This window comes from Polypterus senegalus, chromosome 11 (genome assembly GCF_016835505.1).
Source record: "Polypterus senegalus isolate Bchr_013 chromosome 11, ASM1683550v1, whole genome shotgun sequence".
NCBI lineage: Eukaryota > Metazoa > Chordata > Cladistia > Polypteriformes > Polypteridae > Polypterus > Polypterus senegalus.
Genome location: NC_053164.1, coordinates 42,745,571 through 42,771,199, shown reverse-complemented (window position 1 = coordinate 42,771,199; position 25,629 = coordinate 42,745,571). Strand labels below are relative to the sequence as shown.

Sequence of the window (25,629 nt, the reverse complement as noted above, 5' to 3'; positions counted from 1 at the left end):
CAATCTACACATCGTTAAAACAGAAACGTTTGTCGTGTTTTAGTAATAATTGACAAAATGTAGACTTGAAGTATACAGTGCATCCGGAAAGTATTCACAGCACATCACTTTTTCCACATTTTGTTATGTTACAGCCTTATTCCAAAATTGATTAAATAAATTTTTTTCCTCAGAAGTCTAAACACAACACCCCATAATGACAACGTGAAAAAAGTTTACTTGAGGTTTTTGCAAATTTATTAAAAATAAAAAAATTGAGAAAGCAGACTGGTAATCAAAGGGTCATGGGTTTGATCCAACACAATTCCTATTTGAGAAGCGAACTGCTGTTATTCTTACTATTGTAGAATAAAAATATACATTTGATTTGAGTTTGTAACAGCCGGTGTAAATGTATGGTACTTGTAATGGTTAGCGTTGTTTTTTTTTTTTATTCAGTTTTATTTTCCCAGTTACGTTCACCTCCCCCCGAAACCTCCGATCTGACACTACTGTTTTCAGATAAAGACGCGCTGTAGCAGAGGTGAACTTTGATGAGGACGAGGGTTCTACATCAGAGAAAGAATGCATGTCACACTTTTGTAGTCGCTGTACACGTTTTTAAATGATCAACGTGCTGTGCAACAAGCAGAAAATGCAGCTCACAGGAATCGGCAACAAGCCAGCAGATGATCCGACCGCTTCTCCTTAGCATGCGTTAAGCACCCAAAACGCGAGCAGCGTTATACGTCCTGCGAGAAACAGACTTAACCACGCCCGGGGCCGGAAATAAAGGACAAGTATTGTTTTTACAAAAGTTTTAAAGTAAAAGTGAAAATAATGCATATGTAACAATTCCCATTAAAATAACAATCTCTTTAAATTGTATATCTGTTAAACCAAACCCGGGGGTGGGTGAGCAGGGGGCAGAGTGCCCTAGTTTATTTAAGATTTATTATTCTTTTACAGTTTATCACCTTAAATGTGTATAAATCAGCTCATAGACACTGTAACAGGCTTTTGAAACATACTGCCAGCTTAGTTGAGGTGATCTACAGCTCATCCAGCAGAGTAATTTTTTAAACTTTCTTTGGCTTCGTTGAATACTGGAATTTGATGTTTTAAGTATAGGGTGGAAATTAACTCTATGTGAGCAATGTGTAAATCTGGTTCTATAGGAATCAAGTCAAGTCAAGTTGGGGAGCATGCACTGGTACAGTGCGTTGTCGCACCCACTGCACGACATAACAACTCGGGATCCCGGTTTTTAACCCCCCAGGCAGACATGCAGTCCAGTCCCACCCTCCAGAAATGACCCTCTATCTGCCGCAACCAGGTGTTACGTGGGCGACCCCTTGGTCTGGTCCAGCCACTTGGGTCCCCTACAATGAGGATCTTACAAGCCGGGTCACCCTCCGGGAAACGCGCCACATGGCTAATTGCCACAGGTAATGTGCCTTTCCGTCTTTGATTTACCCCTCCGCTCCAGTTTTATTTAACGGTATTTGCATACGTTTCAGTCACACCATTTAGAAATTACAGCACTTTTTCTACATGGGCACTTAATGTTTGGAACATAACAATGGTAGGTATATTAAAGCAGGCATATTTTTTTATATTTTGTTGTATATCCCTTACATGCAGTGACTTCTTGGGATCAGCGATTCATACACATCACCAGGTGCTGAGTATCTTCTCAGAAGATGCTCTTCTAAGCCTCTAACATAGCCATCTTCAGGTCCTGCTTGTTTCAGGGACTTGTGCCCTTAAGTTTTCTCTTCAGCTTATGGAAGGTATGCTCAATTGAATTGGAATCGTTGAGCTGGCTTGGTGATTCAGGAATGATCAATTTTTTAGCTTTGAAACGCTCATGTGTTGCCTTAGCATTATGTTTGGGATCACTGTTGTTGCAGGTTGAAATGTTGTCCAGTGGGGTTGGAGGCATTTACTGGAACTTGAGCTGATAGGATATTTCTATACACCTCAGAATTCATTATGGAACTACCATCAGCAGGTACTTTATCAATGAAGTTAAGTGTGCCAGTACCAGTGGCAGCCATACATGTCTAAGCCATAACACCACCACCACTATATTTAACAGATGCTTTTGTATGCTTTAGTTCTTGGACATTTCCTTTTCGTCTCCACACTTTGCTATTGCCACCATTCTGATACAGTTATGCTTTTGTCTTGTCTGTCCACAATACCTTTTATTTAAATGGTGACCCCCCTTGTTTTTTGTATGTCTCTGTCTTTCCTAAATAATGTATAACCAACTATGTTTTACTCCTGCCCATCTCCCTCTAATTTAGATAGATTTCTTCTATTACTATAATATCAAAGTCATGTGCAGTTACATACAATTCTAACTTATTTATTATATTTTTAATACTCCTAGTATTCAAGGCAAGCCATTTAATGTATTAATGTATTAATTAATCTAGTATGGCACTTTAGCGTCGGGCTGGAAATGAAGATTCTGTGTGTATTTAATCGTATGATTCTTGTCTTTTCTTAAGGTGAATTTCTAAACCTGGCCTGTCCTAAGTTTCCTGATCCCCCATTTCTCAGTTTTAAACAATCTTAATCTTTCTTACTCATATGTCTACTCAATATATTGGTAACCTCTCTGTTTAAATGTAAGCATTCTGGACTCCTCAGTCTTACCTGGGCTAGTTTGTGCCATTGCAGAAGAGAAAGCCACATTGTCAGTTCTGATCTCTTTAAATGTTACACAGTGAATCTTCCAAAGATTTTTCGCTACCTAGTGACTTAAGAAAAAGATGATTTACTGTCCCAAACTTTTTCAATTTGCATCATATTACTGAGGGTGTGTTTTTCTGGACCCTTAAAAAAGGATTAAACACATTATGGTCTAGCAGAGTTCAGTAGTTTTTGGTGGCTTTTAAAGATGCTGTGATCAGTTTTTTTAAGGCCAGTATTGATCACTAATTTTGTTTTAAAAGAATGGCCAATTCCAATGCTGAATGCAGATTCTGATTAAATATTTTTTTTATTTTTATGTGTAGGCATAAGGACAAATCGTGCTATATCTTTTATTTTTCTAATTAAAAAAGCTACTGTACTAAACAAAAGTTTGCTCACTATTCACACTTGAAACAGGGAGTGTGTATTTTAATTAAAGAACAAAATGAAAGGACCTTCTCAATTTTTGCCAAAGACATGTTTCTCTTTTCTTTCACTCCAGATTTAGCCAGACAGCATATAAGTCTGCTCCTCTTCTCCATGCACAGAACAACGACTCAGATTCCATTTTCTCTGTTTTTTACTCCACTTTCTGTAATGTAAAAACCAATATTCATTTCTTTACTCTCTCCTGTAGTTTGACTGTCCACTTTCTTTTCACAGGACCGTCTCATAAAAGAATAACATTTGTTTTCTTTAGTGCCCGAAATGCTTTGTGTAAATGAGTATTATAACTAAATTACCATAAAATTGATAAATGCAGATTCTGAAAAAAAATATTGTTTGAGATTGACTAATTAAATTTTTGTTTTTAAATGTTATGCTTCTAGAACATACTTGCTGAGGGATTTTGTTTACATTTACATGTCCTTTACAAAGGTCAGTTTTTGCCTCAAGATATGTGAGTGGCACAGTGGATAGCACTGCTACTTCATTGGTCTGGTTTTAAATCCCCCACTTGTTTGCTGGAAGATTGTATGCTCTGCTCATTTTTAATTGCTTAGAGTCCAGGTACTCCTATTTCCCCGCCACATCTGAACGGTGTATTAGATTAATTGTTGATTCTAAATTGACTTATCATGAGTGTAGCAGTTAATCTGAATTGAAATCAAAACATCCATCCTTTATTAAACCGATTCTGTTCTTTTCAAAAGTGATTACTTGACTTTTAGGTAGATTTATAGTGAGCAGCAGTAGAGAATAACATTCTGAAACCCTACATACTTCATTTCTGAGTCGGAGGGAGTTGTGGCAAGGTAGCAGTCCATTGCAGTGTTACATAACCTTCACTACCTTATGCCAGGGTGTTTTAAAGAGGCTGGTCAATATAATCTGTATATTGTGATGTGGAATAAGGTAAGACTAATGAAATAAACTCACATGGTACTAGGGGGAACTTTCAAATTCTACAGAGACACTACCCAGTCCAGAGGAGTGGAGCAGGAGCGGCACTGTGGAGCAGTGGTAGTACTGCTGCCTTGCAGTAAGGAGACCTGGGTTTGCTTCCCTGCGTGGAGTTTGTATGTTCTACCTGTGTCTGCGTGGGTTTCCTCTGGTTGCTCTGGTTTCCTCCCACAGTCCAAAGACATGCAGGTTAGGTGCATTGGCGATCCTAAATTGTCTCTAGTGTGTGCTTGGTATGTGGGTGTGTGTGTGTGTACCCTGTAGTGGGCTGGCGCCCTATCTGGGATTTGTTCCTGCCTTTGCACCCTGTGTTGGCTGGGATTGGCTCCGGCAGACCCCCGTGATCCTGTGTTAGGATATAGCAGGTTGGATAATGGATGGACTGTGGAGCAGACGGGCAGCGTCACTTACTGTTGTACCACCATTTTGCTTCTGTTTGTCTTTCATACTGCGATCTCTGCTTACCAAATGAACATTTTATTTTTTTAAATACTGTACAAAACTTGCAGAATATCTCTGAATTAGACAGACATGGGATTGTTTTACTGAATAATCTGTGAAATGCAGATCCATGTTTACTCCTTAGGTGAAAGGTATATTAATGGTGCCATCCAGAGGTTAAATTGTGTATGGCATGCTGCCATATAAAATTTGCTGGGATTATTTTTTTTTTTTTTACTTTATTTAGGTTGCCTATAAATATAATGATCCTTGGATAAACAATCTGATAATTAGTAAACTGCTTAAACATGTTCAAGACCTTGTTTTTTGTTAAAATAGATGTCTTTATAAACATTTGTTCTGTTAAATTATTTTATGAGTATTTTACCATTGCTTTCCACAGCCATTTTGTAAGATGGTTATTTATACTGTTTCATTTTCAGATCTGCTTAATTTTTTCTTTTAGTCAACTGGCTGGAGAAAGAAAATCAACCTTTATCTTGATAGTTCTTTTTAGTTATAGAGGGTTATGTATGGATTTGTAAATAGCTTTGCAGTCTTGGTGCAGGAACTTTTAATAATTTCATTTGTCCATTCCATTCCAAGAACTGTAACAAGAATATAAAACCATCAATATTTTGTGTGCTGTACCTTCTTCGACCATATCTTATTTGTATAAAATACACTGTACATCTCCCTGTTTGTTTAAACTTTATTTTAAGGACGCTTTCTCAGTTATGTGTGTTTACTTTGTGATCTATAAATTGTCGTCTTCATTCAAAACAATTTTCTTCTACTTTAATTGCCAATGCTAAATTATGTAAGAACACTCTATAATGCACTGGGTGTTTATTCTAGATTTATGTCTTCCTTAGTCACATGAACCAACCCTAGACTTGAGTCCCTTTGACCCTGAAATAGACTGCGAGTTCAACAGTGGAAGGATTTTCCTGTGCCATCTGTTTTGCTGCCAGCATCTACAGCTTGCACTCTGAGCACCAGAACTTAACTGAATATTTATTATCAAAAACATAGTTTCTTCTCTGCTACTTCTCCTAGCCACACATACATTTACATCAGACTAGAAATTTCCCATTTGTGTTCTAATTTCAAATGTGTACATGGATCAAATACTGTATTAACAGGATTTTTCTAATCACTGTCTTGATTTTGCTGAAAATGGTGCAGTAAAAGTGAGGAAGATACAATACAGTTATTAGGATTTCAGTAGAATTTCAGATGGTTCATCAACTAATTATAGCTTAAGATAGAGGAGAAATGTTTATAAAAAATGTTAAAATTGCATTTGGTTAGTATGTTAACCATATTCATTAGAGAACCACAGTGTTCAAAAGTGTATACCTGTCCTTAAATCAAAAGTGTACAAATGCATTTTTTGTGCTTTTTATGCGCTATCTTCACCTGCTTTTCAAAATTTACCCTCAAATAAATTGTTAATCCAGTCCGAGGTTCCATAGGTTCTATAAAACTCTCTGAACAAATAAAGTATTAATTTATTACAAATTATTGATAAATATTTTAATATGGGGCATTGAGAAGACAAGCAAAATGACACTTTTTATTGGCTAACTAAAAAGATTGTGATATGTAAGCTTTCAAGGAAAAGAAGCCTGAGTTGCTCCAAAAGCTTGCGTATTCTAGTCGTTTTAGTTAACCAATAAAATATGTCATTATGCTTGATTTCTCATTACATCCATAATAGCTAACATGGTACAACACCCTTTTAAAATGGAACATTCAGAAGTGATTTATAAGTTTAGGTGACAGGCATACACCTGAATTTTACAGTGTCCACCCCACTATATGCCATGGTACTTGGTTGTATTCCTTGTTCAGATGTACTAGCACATAATACAGCTCCTATGTCTTTGCATAATTGTTTTCCTTTGCTCCGATAACAAACCGCATCTTTTGTAGAGGTGTTACATTCATGTCTGATGTGTTGAGTGTTCAAAATTGAAAGTTTTAAATGTCTGCATTAATTACTGTTTTGAAAAATTACCGGATATAATATTGCAGTATTCTCTCATCACTTGATGATGATGGTCTGTTCATTTTCTTTTTTTTTCCCTAAGCCTGCATACTTTCCAAAGAACAGTGCACCTGTTATTAAATGTGAAATCTTCTGCTGTATGTAAATTAGGTGTTATTTTTCTACTGAATTTGTAATCTCACAATTTTATTGTCATTGCTGTTGAAGTAACTTTACCAAAAATTTTAAAGCATTCACATCCTATTACTGTTAACTTATTAGCATCTTTGTAGTTGATACTTTATCCAGGAGAATCAGATAAACAACACTACTGAATAAACCCCCACTATGCAAGCAATTATTTAAAATCATAAAGATCCCCCCACATAGTTTCTAGTCAAAATAGTAGCAGAATTTTTATCTATTTGTATTATTGTTAAATACTTTGTTTGTGAAGGCCACTGAAAGGAGAGTTGCAGTAACCCAGCCAAAACATAATGAACTCAAGATGAGTTTAATAGTTAGGGCTGAAATCTCAAAGTATTCTTACAGTAGGTTATCAAATTATATTGGACTCTGGCCAAAGCACAAGACAGGGCAGTTTAAAGGTTAACTAAAAGGCTGGGCTTAGAGGTAAATGGATTAAACTGGCCAACAAAAATGTCTATAGTTGTGTTCAAACTGTTGGATTGTAAAGGGTTGTAACATGCCTAGAAATAGTATGAGATGCAGTTTTTCAAAGCTGAAAAATTAAAAAAGGGCCAGTAAATGCACAAAAAAATATATATAAATTAACATTTTCAGACACCTTTTTACTGTTATTAGTAGGTCACTGTCTCTGTCTGATGCCTGTTATGCTTAATGGTATTCCTAAGCTGTAAGTTATCTGATTGACTGATATCTCACAGATGTTCTGAACTAGCAGAAAGCCATATCTGACAAGCAGTAGCCAGTTTTGCGTACTCTTGTGTAATATGATGCTCTGATTTTCAGTATTTAACAAGCTTATTGGACAGAAGCAGCAAAAAGTAAGTCATGGCTCAAAATGTTTGTGTTTCTAACTTATAAACCTAACAAGTTGGAATTTAATTATATGCTATAGGTTTCATTAAAATAGTATTTCTTTGTTGTATGTGTTGTGGTTACATTACTTAAGCTACATAGTTTCTTTGCTGGAGTTGCTTTTTATGCGAAGTACAATGAAATAAGAGTCTGTTCCAACTTTTATCCCGCAGGTTTTGAAGAAGATCGCCAAATACATTCAAGAACAAAATGATAAGATCTATGCCCCCAGAGGTTTGCTTCTTACAGACCCAATCGAGCGTGGCCTTCGAGTGGTATCCTTTTTGGAAAAAGAAATGCACTGCCAAAAAAAATTAACTCCATATTTTCTGGTTTTATTTTTGGGTTGCTTTTTGCTCCAGTTTCTAGTATCAAAACCAGCTAGGAAGCATTGCTAGCAATTCTTTTACTGTTTATTTGATGGTATGATATGAAGGAAATGTAATTTCCAGTTGTATATAATTTGACCAGTAGCAAACAAATAATAGAAAAAAGACCTAAAAACATGAGTATCTACTGTAACAAGATGGCCTTATGAACCTTCTCCATGTTTGGAATGATGGCAGAGAGACCAGAGGTTTCATAGTCTGTGTGTTTGTCCTTCCCTGTGTATTCAATTTTTAGCAAATAAAGGATGAATTTAAAAAAAAAAAAAAACAATCCTTGTTTACTCCTGTCTACTATGTGGAGTGATATTTGGCCACCTATAAAGTAAAAAATACTTTGTTCTGTCAATGAGCTAAATTTTAAGTTTATTGTCATATGTGCACAGAACAATTAAATTGTCATTTGCTTGTTTCTCTGACTTGCAACAGTACTATGATATCAACACATGGACCTTTGAATTAAAACTGCCACTGAATGTACTTGTGTGAGTGTAAATGCTTTTGTACCAAGAGAGGAGAAAGAAAAGCAACAATACAAAATGACCGTAGTCTTTACCAGTTTGTCTTTCTAAAACAACGTGTTATTTATGTCTTGAACAGAAGACAGCTATGTGCCATCGATATTCTTTGTTGCTTATGTAGTGCTTTGTGGTCTTCAGCTTAGCAGGTGCCATGTCAGAATATTGTTAACTTCACCCCTTGTAGAAGTTGGACAGCATAGTTCAAAACATTATAAAATAACCTTTTGAAAGTGGTTCTTTTTTATTTAAAGTATGTTTTTCTCAAATATGTCAAATTTTGACATCAGCTTGCAGTAAAAAAAAAAAAAGGTTCTTTAGATGAACACCTAAACATTAGTATAAATACTACTTTAGTGCCTGATATCATAGTAGTTCAGTGTATCCTTGAAACCCTGGAAAACAAAACAATTTTCTAATTATGGAATACACCTTGAAATCCATGAAAATGTTAAATGTCTTGGAAAACATCTGCAAATTATTGAATCTTGAGACATTTTCACACCTAGTTTCTTTGGAGTAATTTTCTTTTACTCTGGAGCATCTGCCTCTCTAGTTTGACTCATTTAAGTAGATGTAAACATGCTAATCGCACCCTGTGTGGGGACCAAAAGAACCATTCTGAGACCCTTTGGAAATGGACATCCTGCTGTGGTATCAAGCGAGTCCTGGAGTGGCTCGTACAGTGGAGGAAAGAATTATTTGACCCCTCACTGATTTTGTAAGTTTGTCCAATGACAAAGAAATTAAAAGTCTCAGAACAGTATCATTTCAATGGTAGGTTTATTTCAACAGTGGCAGATTGCACATCAAAAAGAAAATCGAAAAAATAACTTTAAATAAAAGATAGGAATTGATTTGCATTTCATTGAGGGAAATAAGTTTTTGAACCCTCTAACAAAAAAAGACTTAATACTTAGTGGAAAAACCCTTGTTTGCAAGCACAGAGGTCAAACGTTTCTTGTAATTGATGACCAAGTTTGCGCACATTTTAGGAGGAATGTTGGTCCACTCCTCTTTGCAGATCATCTCTAAATCCCTAAGGTTTCGAGGCTGTCTCTGTGCTACTCTGAGCTTGAGCTCCCTCCATAGGTTTTCTATTGGATTAAGGTCCGGAGACTGACTAGGCCACTCCATGACCTTAATGTGCTTCTTCTTGAGCCACTCCTTTGTTGCCTTTGCTGTATGTTTTGGGTCATTGTCGTGCTGGAACACCCATTCACGACCCATTTTCAGTTTCCTGGCAGAGGGAAGGAGATTGTCGCTCAGGATTTCACGATAAATGGCTCCGTCCATTTTCCCGTTAATGCGATTAAGTTGTCCTGTGCCATTAGCAGAAAAACGCCCCCAAAGCAAAATGTTTCCACCCCCATGCTTGACGGTGGGGATGGTGTTTTGGGGGTCATAGGCAGTATTTTTCTTCCTCCAAACACAGCGAGTTGAGTTAATGCCAAAGAGCTCTATTTTGGTCTCATCAGACCACAGCACCTTCTCCCAGTCACTCTCTGAATCATTCAGGTGTTCATTGGCAAACTTCAGACGGGCCTGCACATGTGCCTTTTTGAGCAGGGGACCTTGCGAGCCCTGCAGGATTTTAATCCATTGCGGTGTAATGTGTTTCCAATGGTTTTCTTGGTGACTGTGGTCCCTGCTAATTTGAGGTCATTAACTAACTTAACTCCTCCCGTGTAGTTCTAGGATTCTTTTTCACCTTTCTCAGAACCATTGACACCCCACGAGGTGAGATCTTGCGTGGAGCCCCAGAGCGAGGTCGATTGATGGTCATTTTGTGCTCCTTCCATTTTCGAACAATCGCACCAACAGTTGTCACCTTCTCTCCCAGCTTCTTGCTAATGGTTTTGTAGCCCATTCCAGCCTTGTGCAGGTCTACAATTTTGTCTCTGACATCCTTGGACAGCTCTTTGGTCTTTCCCATGTTGTAGAGTGTGGAGTCTGCTTGATTGATTGATTCTGTGGACAGGTGTCTTTTATACAGGTGACTAGTTAAGACAGGTGTCCTTAATGAGGGTGACTAATTGAGTAGAAGTGTCTAACCACTCTGTGGGAGCCAGAACTCTTAATGGTTGGTAGGGGTTCAAAAACTTATTTCCCTCAATGAAATGCAAATCAATTTCTATCTTTTATTTAAAGTTATTTTTTCGATTTTCCTTTTGATGTGCAATCTGCCACTGTTGAAATAAACCTACCATTGAAATGATACTGTACTGAGACTTTTCATTTCTTTGTCATTGGACAAACTTACAAAATCAGTGAGGGGTCAAATAATTATTTCCTCCACTGTATGAGATGTGTGTGATCTGACACTAGACCAGTCTTACCACTGGAAATAGTATGCATTTGTGGAAAATATTTCTACTGGTGTTTAGACAATCTCAGTGTGAAAATAAGGTTAGCATAAAATAACACATGCAAGTACTAGTCAATCAGAATCCTCAGGACCACTTTTACAATCAGACTGAATAACACTTGACCATATAAAGAAGAAAAAATGATGTGGATTGACTTGTGATGGGTTAGTAAAAATGAACCACATACAGAATTGGTTATAAAACAAAAGCCCTTAAAGTCTGACAATCAAACCAGCTTATTTTACACTGCACAAGTGGCGCACACAGGTGGGGTGTCATCTCAATGCAATTAATGAATAAAGTCTATGACACTCCTGTAAGGCTTTTTGTTGTTATTTCTGGCTTGCCTTAAAATCTGTTGTATGAAATGCTACATAATGAACTGTAGATTGAAGCAAAGTAACTAATTATCTCCTGATTTTGTACAACGCAAATGAACAATGAATTTTGTAAAAACAAAACAAAATCTCGTGAATGGTTGAAGCACTGACGTGATCCCTGTATAAATGCAGGATCTTTAAGTAAGTCAAAAAGTAGAAAATAAGTACGAGTAGTCCTCTTTACAAATGAGTCAAAGATGGCATAGTAGCCAGTTTTAAGGGCTGGGAAGTGGAAGAGGTGGGTTTAGGAGACTAATAACCAGAAGTCTCAAGATCATTGGTATGTCTGTTAATCAATTTTTCTGTAGAGGGAGGAAGAGAAGAGGTATTTAAGTGACAGTGCCAACCAATAGTTTGGAGTGCAATTAAAATCAGCCAAGCCCTGAAGTTGAAGTAATTGCATGTGTGTGGCATTGTGAAAATGCCTTAAGAAGTAAAACTAGTTCTTTTAGAAAGCATTTCTGTTGACGTAGCAAAATATAATGGAGGATTATGCAGATAAATAAAAAAAAAATGGCATTCTGCATTCTCAGGTGGGTGGAACTGTGGCAAGTGAAAAGTCTGTCAGCACCTTGCTTGAATGCCAGGGAATGACAAGGTGGTTTTCTTGTATTGTTATAATACAGTGTTTCTCAACAACTAGGTTACACATTGGCTGCCTCCAGTGGGTTGCCACTCCTTTATTGCTCTTGTTCCCCATGTATACCCACGGATTGTGTTCAGTTCACCAAGTGGTACAAGCTGCTTTAGCAATTGCTGTCAGTTCACTGTATCCCCCTCTGACAATTGCATTTGATTCATCATGAGTCAAGACCCTGCCCCCATTTTCCACTTGGTGCATCACAAAGACACTTGCGTGGGGGGAAAAGTGAGTCATGACACCAAAAAGGTTAAGAAACCCTGGTGTAGTTGATGTATTGATCACAAATGTAGAAAGTGTTAATATGAACTTAATATACTTTCAGAAATGCAAACGTTCAAAAACATCTACTTTCCAATTCTACACCTTCACATGTCTTCTAGGAAGAGCATTGACCTAAGGGTGACAACAACAGCAGTCAATCTGAGTATGTGTACCGTAATAATGAACTTAAAAATTTTATTGTTTTTTTTTTTTTTGGAGAATGTAAACATGTATATCTAAATGCTGTATCCCTTCATTTAAATCTTTAAGCCACATTCAGGCAGATGCACCCATTTTGGTCAAGAAGTCAGTCAGCTACTTTTTTGTTACTGACCAAAGTATTTGATCTGATCTTACAGACTGGAACAGTTAAGCTATAGAACTGAGTATGTCTCTGACTTTTTGCTGTAGCATATTTCGGTAGATTTGATGGCATTCACAAGTAAGTAGTTGTTGCTGACGCATAAAACATTGCATTATAGAGTCCATATGTCAAGAAAAGTGTTTCTCCTGCAATAGTGCTCTGAACAATCCTTATTGCCAGAAGGGTTGTGAGAATTTACTTCCTTCACCCATTAAAGATGTATCTGCTTTGGGTACCACCATTAGCCAAATTCCCAAGAGGGGCATCACTAAAAAGGTCATCATGTTCTAATTGTTGAAATTTCAATATGACTTGGTCTGATTTTCAGTTTCCTCACTACTTTGTTTCATGGGTGGACAGTAGCATACTTTGTGTTGGATACAAGATTGCAGACATCAAACATCTCATCTGGCTTGCTTTGCCGAGCAATCCATTGAATCTATTCTATTTTTGATAGTTGATCCTTTTTTCATGTCTGTAAATGGCTCTTTACATTATGTGGCTCTTGAAGCAACTATTGCAATGTGATAGAGGTTTAGATGTAGTTTTCCTGTTGTAAATGTATAACAGCACCAGAAAAATCCACCTTCATTCCTTAGTAATAGAAATTATATTCCTTGTATCCATTCTGGAACACAGTTTTAAAATATGTAAGTCTAGTTCTCTAGTCTTTTGAGCCTCCCGCTAATTAAAGTAATCAGCATGAGAAACAAGTAGTCCATAGATATTGCCATGTCTGCCCAACCAGAAGAAAACTGCGGGATCTACTAATGTCATTATTCAACCTATGCTTTTTAATATTTCTTTCACTTTGTTCTGAAAATAGAGTGATTCATTTGTAAACCCTTTAACATACTTTTTCAGCTTCCACTAAATTCCCATACATTTAGCTTCAATTCTAGGTGAAATATAAATATCTCAAGGCAGTTTTGTACCTTGCAGGAATACAGATTTTATATCTATGGAGTGTACTTCCCATTGCTTTTGAAAAATAACAGTCAGATATAATCTTACTGATTCAGAAAATCACTTTGATGAATCCATTGGAGGTTCATCCCTACCAAATTCTTCTTTTGAGGTTGATACTCATCTTGTGAAAACACATTTTTGCCCAAGATCTAAAATGTCCTCAAAAACTTTATCTCCAGTTGCAGAGTTTATTTTGTTTTAGCTATATCAAAGGACCTGTCTTTGATCTCAAATATTTTTCATTAAGGAAAATTCTGCTGTACTTATTATCTTGTTAGTTTAATGTTAAGACTGTCAAAACTTTTGATAAATCAGCCGAGCCTGTGGTCCCCATTTTATATTGGATTTCTCTGTCTCCGTCATTGTATTTTGATAGTTTGTCCTGGTTTACGTACATACTGTGCATTTATTCAAGGTCACTGAATATCATCTATTTCTTCAGTAACGCATTCTATTCCAATATCATTAGCCTCTGTTTAACTATCTGGGTCTGTTTCAACATCTTTAACTGAATTATGTTTTACTCCTAACAAAATGGATAAAATGCTTTACAATTTGAGAAGCTTTCATGAAGTCATAGTGGTTTTCTAAAACATGTGAAATAACTGATTATGTTGAGATATTACATATTTGGTTCATATGGGTCCATGACCACAGTCTCATGTTTTCAGACCAATGACAAGCCCACAGTTGGCTTAGGCTTGCTCTTCTTCCAGCACATCTAGCAAATTGTTCAGAATTTTCTACAAGATAGACATATATTCTGTGTCATTACCACCAGAATTACAACAGTTTTTGTAGTTTATCAGCTGAGGTATGTTCAAATGGCTTGTGAAGCTTTAACATAAGTTTTTATCTCTGCTGTTTTGTGATGAACTATTTCTTGCTTGTCGTTATCTATTATATTTATACAATATTGCCCAGAAGTGTTAGTCAGTTTATACTCAATTTACTTTATAAACATTACTGCCCTGTCATTTTAATGTCAAGTGCAACTTTAGCTCCCTAAAGATTTTTTGCTTAATGGCAAAGAAATGTCTGCCAAGATTGCTTGTTTCAATGTTGTACTTGCTTTCTTATTTTCACTGAAATTTTAACATTTTTTAATAGTTTGCACATATTTTCCAATACCAAATATAAAAGCTTGGTACTTCAGTCAGCTTATATGCTTAGTTCTGAGTTTACTCACAAAACTGTCAAGCTGCTTTTTCAAATAAACAAATTGAAGTGCGTGCAGTATCAATTACTATAGATCCCAAAGGTTTCAAAACAAAACATTTCCAATCGGGGCAGATTCATTTGAAAATAATATAGTGTTATTTTGTTCTCTGTCAGCCATTTATTGTTCTTAGTTAATTTCATTTCCTCACTTTTATGCAGACCATCTTTAGCCCATTGAAATGTACTTTGACTTGTGGCACACTTTGATCTTCTTCTGAACCTGTTTCATGTATTTGAGCCAGTTAATTGGGAATTTTGAATTGTTCATCTGATGATATGACAGTTTGTTTTTGATCTGTAAAATAAGCTTCATCAGTTTTCATTTGTATTTCAGTGGAAGCACAGGTGAGATTTGTTTTCTTGCCGACAATGTGCTTTAACAGTAACTTCACAAAGGCAAAAATTAGGCTTGAGCATGCAGTCAGAGCCAACTGTTTGTCTTTAATTTCTAGACACACACTTTTTGTCAGTTTGAAGGTTAATGCGTCATCAGGAAGAGTTATGTCATATTTTATGTATACTATTATGGTATTGTTTGATCTCCACAATGTAGTCTGCCATTGAAACTGTACTCCCCTCATAATCCAAATAAGTAACCTTACAAACTCCATTGATTAGACCATACCAGTGTTTTTAAGTCTTCAGTTGGTTCAGTATGTCTAGCACCGAATTTCTTGCTCTGCCTGTAAGCATTTGCCTTTTCTTTTATATTAGTCATTGTTGTTTAAATTTCAGATTAATTTTACCTTTCTGTTATACAGTATATTAGCAATGATAGTTTTCAGTAAGTACACCAGTTTAAATGTGAAGCTTTTAGTTTTATTATAAAGATGCAACCACATGAATTCTTCAAAAATTACTTTTAAACTAAATATCAGCACGCGTACTAAGAGAATCATTGTCTTAAAAGTGACAACAAAAATAATCCTGTCAGAGTATATTTACTATAATAATGCGTTTTAACAGTGTTCTCGTAGTGGTATTTATATGGTGTCACTTTTAAAAGCTAGTCAATATCTGCCATGCAATTCACACTGTAAGTGGCTGGTGCTGCCTAATTAAATTAATCATATATTCAAGCAAAGTCATGAAAAGAAAGTTTTTGCATGATACAGCATGCAGAGTGTCATTGTAGCATTCTGCTATGTTCCTCCATCAACTTCAAAAATTATACATTAATGAAATATTTTTATGGAACTTATTCTCTAGGTTTAACTCTTCCTATGCCATTTGGTCATTGATATCCTCTCTAGTAGACATTATTCCTTTGGATATTGATAGTTATAATTTAATGCTATAATCTATATAACTTCTTTGGCATCTGAGGGAATTTATACTTTTATATTTTTTTTAAAAAAGCATGAACCTGAAATTGCCCACATAAAAATTAATTTCACTACCTTCTGTATTCTTAGTGTTTAATATTTCTCAGAATTGGATTTTAATTACATAATATCAGTCTTTCATTCTGCAGCATTTCAGCAGTTGCCTTTAAGGTGTCCTTTTAAGAACCTAATACAAGGTTGATTGACACAGGCATTTGAATACATATACTGGTATGGGCTATTTAAAAGGATATTGACAAGAAGTCAGTCTGATATTGATCTTTTGAAAGTGTTTTGCAAAAGATAAATGCAGGTAGAATATGAAAGTGCAGATAGATTATCAAAACATGATTTTCAACTAAAACAGTGTCACCAGTGCTTTGTATTCTGGAGCATTTTTCTCTGAGAATAATTTGTTACTAACACACAGAATATAAAAGACTAGCACTTGATCTCATTGATATTGTCACTTTTTTGTTAAACGATAAAAGTATAGCGTGATGAATTGAATTTCTAATTTAACTCTACGGTGGAATCAACAGGTTAGGTGTGAAAGAAGAGTTAATCTGTTTTAATAAAAAAAGGTCAAAGGGATAATCACTGCATCTGATTAATCAAGCAAAAGAAATACCCTTTAATAATCTGTTTAGGCTTTTATCGGGACATTGCAAGGTATACCATTTAACCTGTAATTGTAACAGAGTACCACTGGTAGAAATATTTAGGGAAGTATGTTTTCAAGACATTAAAATAATTGGCATTATGATAATATTATGTTTACCTTATTGTTGTTTTTTGAGAATTAGGTTTGCATGTTTTCACATATTAGTCACTTCTTGGACATAAGGAAAGTTATTCTTACAGAAAAATGTAGATAGTAAGACAGACATGCATAAACTACATTCCATCCAAGATAAAATTAATTTTCCCTAGGTGTTTGCAGCTATGTCAGGGAATACACAGGAATACACAGCAGTCGTGTTATCATGAAAATTATTTAATTGTTTTAAAGATGTATCTTCAGAACTAAATGAACTAGCAATATGTATTTTTACTTTTAAATATAGATTTTTATGACATTACTAAACATTTATGATAAGCACACCACTTTGAATGTGAAATATACATTATGATAATTCTAATGGGACTTACTGCAATCTAATAGATTCTACCATAGTCATTCAGGTATTGTACTTTAAACTTAGATGTTAGCTGCAGTTTAACAGTGGTCAGACATCTAATTTGGAAAAGAGGTTCTGACCATTCCTTGGTGGCAAAAGACTGAAATGCATGAATGAGTACAAGCCAATTAAAGATGTAATTATAGAAACAGGGATCACTTAATTTTTACGCTTTTTTTTATTCCAGCCCATTAAAGCTGTCTCATGACATATACCTATAAATAACATGGTCATATGTGCATGATAGTTAAAAAACTGAAACTGGCAATTTTCCATGTGAAAACCTATCATGAATTTTGAAAATCGGTAGCATTTGCATATGTGTGAGCAAAACTGTTAAATGAAAGCTTAAGGTTACAAAATAATACAATTTCCATATACAGTATGCTTGCCTGCTTCTTAAAGGCAGTGTTATGTATTGGCTAGAGCATTAGAATTTTAAACACTGAAGTTTCTAGTTCAGTTCATTGCTTCTAACTACCTGTTTGACCACGCAAGAGCAAGGTAACACAAACAAGCACAGAGCTTTGTTTTAATTTAATTTGAAAAATGTTTAGAAATTGAATGAACTCTGAAATAGTGGAGTAATTCTTCATCCTAACAGGTTTTAGCTAAACTGAAAATTCTTCAGACTTTTGAACATTCACCCCAACCTAATTGTCAGTTATTAACCAAAAAATAGTGCAAAAGTTATTCAAGTTTTACATCGTGTGAAATATTCAGCTTTTTGTGTTTGAATTTATAGAAACAGTATAAAACTATGCTATTCTTTTGTTTTTAATTTTACAAATAATAGTTGAATTTCATTAAAGTTATAGTAGTATTTGATAATAAAGTGTTCAGACACAATCGTCTGCAGTTTCAATTTTACAATGTGACTTGGAAGAGACAATTTAAAGCAGATGCAATAGTTATTGTACAAGCCCTACAGCTTGTATCAAAATTCCTTCAGCCATAACTTCCTTGGTGGTTAGTGGGGCATCTTGATATAATTGAAAGAAAATTACAGTAATCTGTTTCATCTGTTTAGAATCCGAGAGTGTGGATTCAAAGCATTATCTTCCAAAAGACACCACTGAACTTTTGTAAAACCATATATAACATAATTTAGTACTCTTCCTCTGAAAGCTAACAAATATAGCTATCTCTCTCTTTACAAGTAAGAATCATTTGGGGATTCCATATGATGCTAGTGTGTCAGCAGCACTGGTTTATCAATTTCCGTTGAAATATGTCAATACTAATCAGGATTCTTTTTTTTTTTTCTTGAAATGATAAAAGGACATTAGTACACCCTCATTAGAATTGCATAATGAAACTCCAAAATTTGTTTGATGAGACTAGCTAAGATTAATCAGCGGATGAGTCTGTTGAAGCTTTACAATGAAACAGGTGTAATCAGTTCACCTTCTATTATGAGTGGTACCCATTGCATGACTCCCAAATTTAATGTTGAAACTGTCATCACCAGGGGCAGGGCAGCCTGGAGAATTAAGAAGGATTTTTTTTTTCTCATCATACTGAAGTCAAAAAAAGTATATAAAAATTGAGAAATCACTACTATTAAGGCAAAATACAATAGCAAAAGTTGTGCAGAAATTCAAAAAGTATGGACTGTGAGAAGCATCCTGAAAAATTCAAGGCATCATTTAAACTGTCACCCTGTGATGAGTGATTTTTGCCAAGAAAAGTGCAGGAAAATAACAAAGCAAGTGAAATGTATCTTTATGTTCCTTGGGGTGGTATGTGCTTATTTGTGCTGTATACTGTATTTATGTGTGTATATGAGATTGAAAGTACTTGGATTTACATTGTGTCCAGCATGTATTTGTTTATTTTCTTCAATATTTGCATACATATTTGAGATACTTGGAATTATTGGCTTGAGTGATGTTTGATTTCAAATATGTAATGTCTTAACTCACTCTCAAAGCAGATTTTGCATGGTTTGCACAACCATATACAGTCAAACTCGGTTATAGTGAGTTTGACGGGACCGACACTATTTGCTCGTTATAAGCGGAATTTGCTATAACCGGGAAATGCAAATTTGACAAAAACTAACTCAGTCTATTAAAGTAATTAGGTGTAGTGATTTTTTGAAAAAAAATATACATTTAGCCTATAATCAAAACATACATTAAGTACAATATACTGTTTTCTAAGAAAGTTCAAATAATTTTTTTGTTTTAAACTTTGTAATCTACAGTCACATTTACCTCTTAATTCATCCAGCGCTTTCGTTTTTCCGTCAGTCCCTTGAAAAAATTCCATCAATCTATTGCAGCCATTTTCGGCATCAATGTTAGTAAGCTGCGTTCTGGTAAATCCAATTTGCCAGTGGTGTCTTCCTCCTTGTCATTTTCATTGTCATCTTCTTTTTGAAGCTGTTTATGATTTCATTTTCAGTAGGAATTCCACTAGTAAACAATTCGTCATCCACGTGTTGATAGTCATAATAATTTACATTATTGATTTCAATATTGTTTTGTCGAACCCTTGTAGATAACGGCAGTTCATCCTCTTCTTCAAAAATATCAGATGTTGATTTCCTGAAGCAATTCTGTGATAACAGTCGTCACATTGTTCCAGGCAATAGACAAGAAATTTATTGCATAATGAAATTTATTCTGCTAAGTGGCTTGCAAAAGGCCAGGATGCGGTCAAGTGGTGTCCGTAATAACCGAGATTTTGCTTGTTATAACAGGGCAAATTTACATGCCAATAGCTGGTATATCTTTGAAAAATATATATATATATTTTTTTTTTCATTATAACCGACCTTGTTAAACCCAAGTTTGACTGTATTTAATAGTTAAAATGCTTCTTTTACTTCTCTTAGACATGTCTGGCCTGTTAATACAGGCACATATTTTAAGGGTGTTTATTCAGTGACAAGGTCACATTTGATTGTAGAAAATGCTTACTATCTCCTTGAAGTGTGTCAGAGGGTTCATTCATCTAAACCCTTCTGTAGAAAACTTTATAGCCTAGTCTAACCATGCATGTAATGCCTACAAGTGTGTAATAGCTTAAAGAAATTGATTACTGACATGTCACTTTTTGATCTTTTTGGTTATACTATTAAAGAAAAACCTGATTTCCTGTTCAAGAAGTAATCTTGAACCATTGTAGTGTGTGTAAGTGATATTTTTTCATCTTCCAGTTGTGGCACCAGAAATATGAAGAGGTCTATACAATTTATTAACAAGTTCATAAATAATTCTGAGAAAGTCTAATTTAAATTTTCTCTGTTGTGGTTAGGACATGGTGATAAGTATATATAGATATATACAGTATGTATATATTGATATATAAACGAACAATAACTGTTGTGCAGCTGATAAGCCAACTTTCATCTTTATGTATGATAATTACATTTGGTCTGTGTTTTGCTTGTGCACTTGCTGTCCCTTCGTAAGATTTATAAAAATGGCACCTTCATTTAATTCCAGTACAGACAAGTCTTCCACTCTTCCATTCTAACTCCAGGTTAACTTTCAGGGCAAAGGGGACCTCTCCAGCCTTTGCTATGGCCAAACCCCAGGCAATGGATCTTGCTATAAGGACCTTTGGTTAAGGCCAGGTGGGGAGCTGTGAGTGTGTAGAGCGAATACAGATATAGTGCTAGCAGTATTTTTTTAAAGGAAGGAGTAGACAATTTCCCATTGGTTTCTTAGGTGCACATAACAGTGCAAAGTTTTGGCTGTCAGTGCTGCCCATCATTAGATTATGGCTGTTCTGCCCTGATCAAGTATTTAGATGGTGTATCGAGGAGGCATCTCTGGTTGTCACTTTGTGATTGATCATTTTATCAGATAAGGACCAGAGGCTGCATTCCAAAGATGCACTCTGAGCAGAGAAACTTGACACTTGATCTGGGATTAAGAGTATCTGGCTGTTTGCCTTTTAGGAAAGAATTCTATGCACAAAGTGTAACAAAATGGGATTGCCACTCTGTCCATCACCTTTTATATAAACAACACACACCCAACAAGTATGGCAATTTTAGAAAGAAGCAAGTGGTTATAGTAGGGAGATTTGTATGTGAATTTCCACCACTGATTAAAATTGTTATATTGTTGTTGCTTGGTGCAGGTCAAGCTCAATCTTGGAGCCCTTTCCTCCATTCTCATTTTGCCTGCATATGTTTACTTTGTCCGATTTCACAATCAGTGAAAGTCTTTTTTTGTAATGTATCTTATGTATCTTACTGTTTTTGTCGTGCTTCTACTATATATTCAGATAATGAGAAGAATGTGACTAGCATGAACAAGACGTCTTGAAAGAGATGGTATTTTTGCAGTTTAAATACTTGAGCATTCTTTGTAATTTTCTTATTTTTTTCTGTGTAGTTTTCTCATATAATTTTACCAAATTCTAATTATTCTTAAGCAAGTAAAAATGACAGTAATATCTGATGCCTAGCTAGATTCAGCAGAAGGGGACAATGTAAAAATGTAATCTCCCTCTTTAGAAAAGACAATTAAGGGGCAACTTATTGAGAACTAATCTATTGTTTATCAAAGCTGCACAAGCAGTTGTGCAACTTAATTCCACAATTAGGAAGTTTTAAATTTTAAAGAACACTGAACAATACTGTGATCTGTGTGGATGCAGCCTACCCTTTATTGATTATCATGTGGGTTTAAGACAAAACATTAAGGAAAACAAAGTAAATTGAATTCTGACATTCATTACTAAACCTGCTTATTCCAGTTAAGGGCCATTAGGGCAGTCCCAGGTGCAAGACAGGGGGGAAACAAACACTGGATATGGCACGTTGTTTCTCACGTGGTATATTCATACATGTACCCACACTCACTTTAGACCAGTTTAGACCGGCCAATCCACCGAACATGCTTGTCTTAATAATTTGGATGGAAATCAAAGTACATGCAAACTAAACACAAATAGTGTGTCTAGGCCAGGATTGAAAACCCGGACTTCTGGAGTTGTGACTTAGAAGATGCTTTTAAAATTATTCTACACATTCCTTCTACAGAGAAAGCTGTAACTTGCACTCATTGACTTGGGTGTTTTAAAATGTTTAGTTGATAATGCAGATTCTAATGTGGGAACTTATTCTTTCACTGCTGAATCAATTTTCCTTCATTCTGATGCTCAGATTGAAATCTGTATTTATGATGACAGAAGCTCCGGATCAGGGAGATAAGGCTTATTTGAGGTAAGTAACAAAAAACAAAAGTTTCATAGTACTCTACTGTGGTTTCTCTGTAATAATATATTAGTTGTTTAGGCTATGATTTTTTGTTTATAATTTATATCTCATTACTGAACCCAGTATCCTAATGTTTGTTTTGTTTGTTTTTTTTATTTAAGCCTGGGCTTTTCTGTAATTTATCGTCATGCTGTTAGTTTAGTGTAGGGCTATTATTGACAAAATTTCAATGAAGTACTTTTTATGTTTAAATATTTTTGAATTCTGATTTCTTAAGGAAAACAAATATATATACATATCTTTCACAGAGATATTGGACAGTAATTATATGGTTTCTTATCTCATAAGTAACTGTGGCAAATATGGTTTTCTCTTCCTCAAGCCTTTTCAAATATTAATGGAAAAGTAACAATGAATACCTCGGCATTTCTAACCTAAAAGCTTAATAAAATCACACTATTGCATTAGACTTACTTTGTAGAATTCTTTATGACTGATAAAGAGAACTTTTAAAATTGATTATTGAATTAACACTAAGTACAATTTATTATATACTGTATGGGCAAAAGAATATGGACATCTCTTACAATGATTCAGTTCAAGTGTTTCAAACATCATTGGGGATGACCTTCGACAGCTCATACTAACCTCACCATCTGATATCTGTGAAGGGCTGAATCCATTATCTCTGATGCCAGCCGTCTATAACTCATTCCCCGTTTTTACTTCTGCCTTCTAGTAAATGCTGCCGGAGCTTCACTACACACGTTCCAACTGCTTCAGGGACAGCTTCTTGCCATATAGTCATTAAACTGTAGGTTACCTGATGTTACCTGTCCAGTGTTGTACGCATTTGCTGGTTAACTGTAATTCTCCTTTATGTGTGCACTTCCATCTGCACTTTTTTCACTACTATTAATCTGTGCAATCTACTGTATATATCTGTAAAGTTCTATTTTGCACTATACACATTAGGACATTCCGCTACTCTTAATTTATTTTGTATTTATTTAATTATACATTATATCCTTATTGCTTGTATATACTTCCTTGCCCTGCCCTAATCCAACCCCCTGCAACTATTGGAACAGGAATTTCACAATGCTTTTGTAGTGTATGTGACAATATAGATATAATCTAATTTATTTTGTGGAAACTTATATAGCTATTTTCCTATATTATATAGTATTGCATCAGTTGACAAAGTAGTTATTCTTCTGGACTTCAGCTACTTTTAAGATACCACATTATCAGAGGTGGATGTAACAATGAAAAAATATAGTGACCCTTTTGGGGGGAATAGGACAGGAGTAATTGTTTACTCCACTGACAAAAATGCCATCTCTTTTCTAAGATGTTCTCCAGCCCCACTGTCTGCTCCCTGGTCTTCCACAGCTTGCTTCATCCACAGCCTGTCACATCTTGGAGCCAGAGGCAATACCATCTGCATAATTTATTTATTTATTTATTTTTGAAAACACAAGATGAGTAGCTCTTGCTGAGAATCTGGTACTAAGAGAACTAAACACAATGTTTTTAAGATAGTAAATTCACTGACACTGATCGTTCAGTTCATTAACATATGGGGAGGACATGCAAACTCCATGTATAACCTGGCGTTGTGAGGCAGGAATGACAGCTCTGCGGTATCACTCCACCTATTATGGTTAAACATCTCAACTAATCTTACTAAACTTCAGCCTGATTAGACATCTTTGAACTGACATTGATAAATTGGCCCCAGTGTGTGTGTTTGTTTGTTTATATATATATATATATATATATATATATACAGGGAGTGCAGAATTATTAGGCAAGTTGTATTTTTGAGGATTAATTTTAAAATGGAACAAACACCGTGATATCAGTCAATCCAAAATGTTAATAAACCTGAAACCTGAATGTTTCACAACGGAAATGTGAGTGTGAACATCATCAGGGGAATACATATGTCACAATTATTAGGCAACTATTAGTGTGCAGATTTATTATGCAACTAAAGGAAAAATGAAAATTTTCCCATCTCACTTGTTTATTTTCATCTGTTATAGTGAGAATAATAAACACCTCAAAATTTACAAATAAACATCTCTGACATTTCAAAAAAAATAAATCAATCAATCAATGACCAATATAGCCACCATTCTTTCCAATAACAGTCATAAGCCTTTCCATTCATGGAGTCTGTCAGTTTCTTGATCTGTTGACGATCAGCTTTTGTGGAGCAGTGACTACAGCCTCCCAGACACTCTTCAGAGAGGTGTATTGTTTTTCTCCCCCGTAAATCTAGCGTTTAAGAAGTGCCCACAAGTTCTCGATAGGGTTTAGGTCAGATGAGGAAGGGGGGCCATGTCATTATTCCTTCATCTTTAAGGCCTTTACTGGCTGGCCATGCAGTGGAGAACTTCGATGCAAGTGATGGAGCATTGGCCTGCATAAAAATCATGGTCTTTTCCTGTATCACTGTTTGAAGAAAGTGTCTTGAAAAACTGGCAGTAGGTTTGGGAGTTGATTTTGAGTTCATCTTCAATGCAAAAAGGTCCAACTAGCTCATCTTTAAAAATACCAGCTCATACCAGTACCACACCTTCACGTTGGAGTGGAGCTCTGTGCCCATTACTGATCCACAGGTCCATCCATCTGGTCCATCAAGAGTCACTCTCATCTCATCGGTCCATAAAACCTTTGAAAAAAGTCTGTCTTCAGATATTTCTTGGCCCAGTTTTGACGTTTCAACTTTTGTTTCTTGTTCAGTGGTGGTTGGGTTTCAGCCCTCCTTACCTTGGCCATGTCTTTGAGCACTGAACACCTTGTACTTCTGGGCGCTCCAGGTAGGTTGCAGCTCTGGAATATGAAAGTACTGGAGGATAATGGGTTCCTGGTAGCTTCACGTTTGATTCTTCTCAAATCTTTGGCAGCTAATTTGCGTCATTTGTTCTCAACACGTTTCTTGCAACCCTGTTGACTATTTGCAACAAAATGTTTGATGGTTCTGTGATCACAAGATTCACACACCAATATCTTAGCAATTCCAAAAGTGCTGCATCCCGCTGAAAGACTTTTTACAATTTTTGACTTTTCAGAGTCAGTTAAATCTCTTTTTGGCCCATTTTGCCTGAGGAAAACTAGCTGCCTAATAATTCTGCACACCTTGATATAGGGTGTAGATCTCCTTAGGCCACACCCTCCCTCATTACACAAATACACATCACCTGACGTGCTTAAATCCAATAAGCATTCAAGTT

At 35.6% G+C, this 25,629-nt stretch overlaps 1 protein-coding gene across 2 annotated transcripts in view; it reads left to right on the top strand.

The window, feature by feature from the left end:
- Positions 1-25,629, top strand: part of golga7 (golgin A7) — an 89,910-nt gene that overhangs the window by 37,093 nt on the left and 27,188 nt on the right. For both annotated transcript variants that reach the window (XM_039768473.1, XM_039768474.1), the window contains exons 4-5: positions 7,759-7,860; positions 22,331-22,390. In XM_039768473.1, the coding sequence (XP_039624407.1) occupies positions 7,759-7,860; positions 22,331-22,378 (150 nt within the window). In that variant the 3' untranslated portion in view covers positions 22,379-22,390. The remainder of the gene's footprint in view (positions 1-7,758; positions 7,861-22,330; positions 22,391-25,629) is intronic.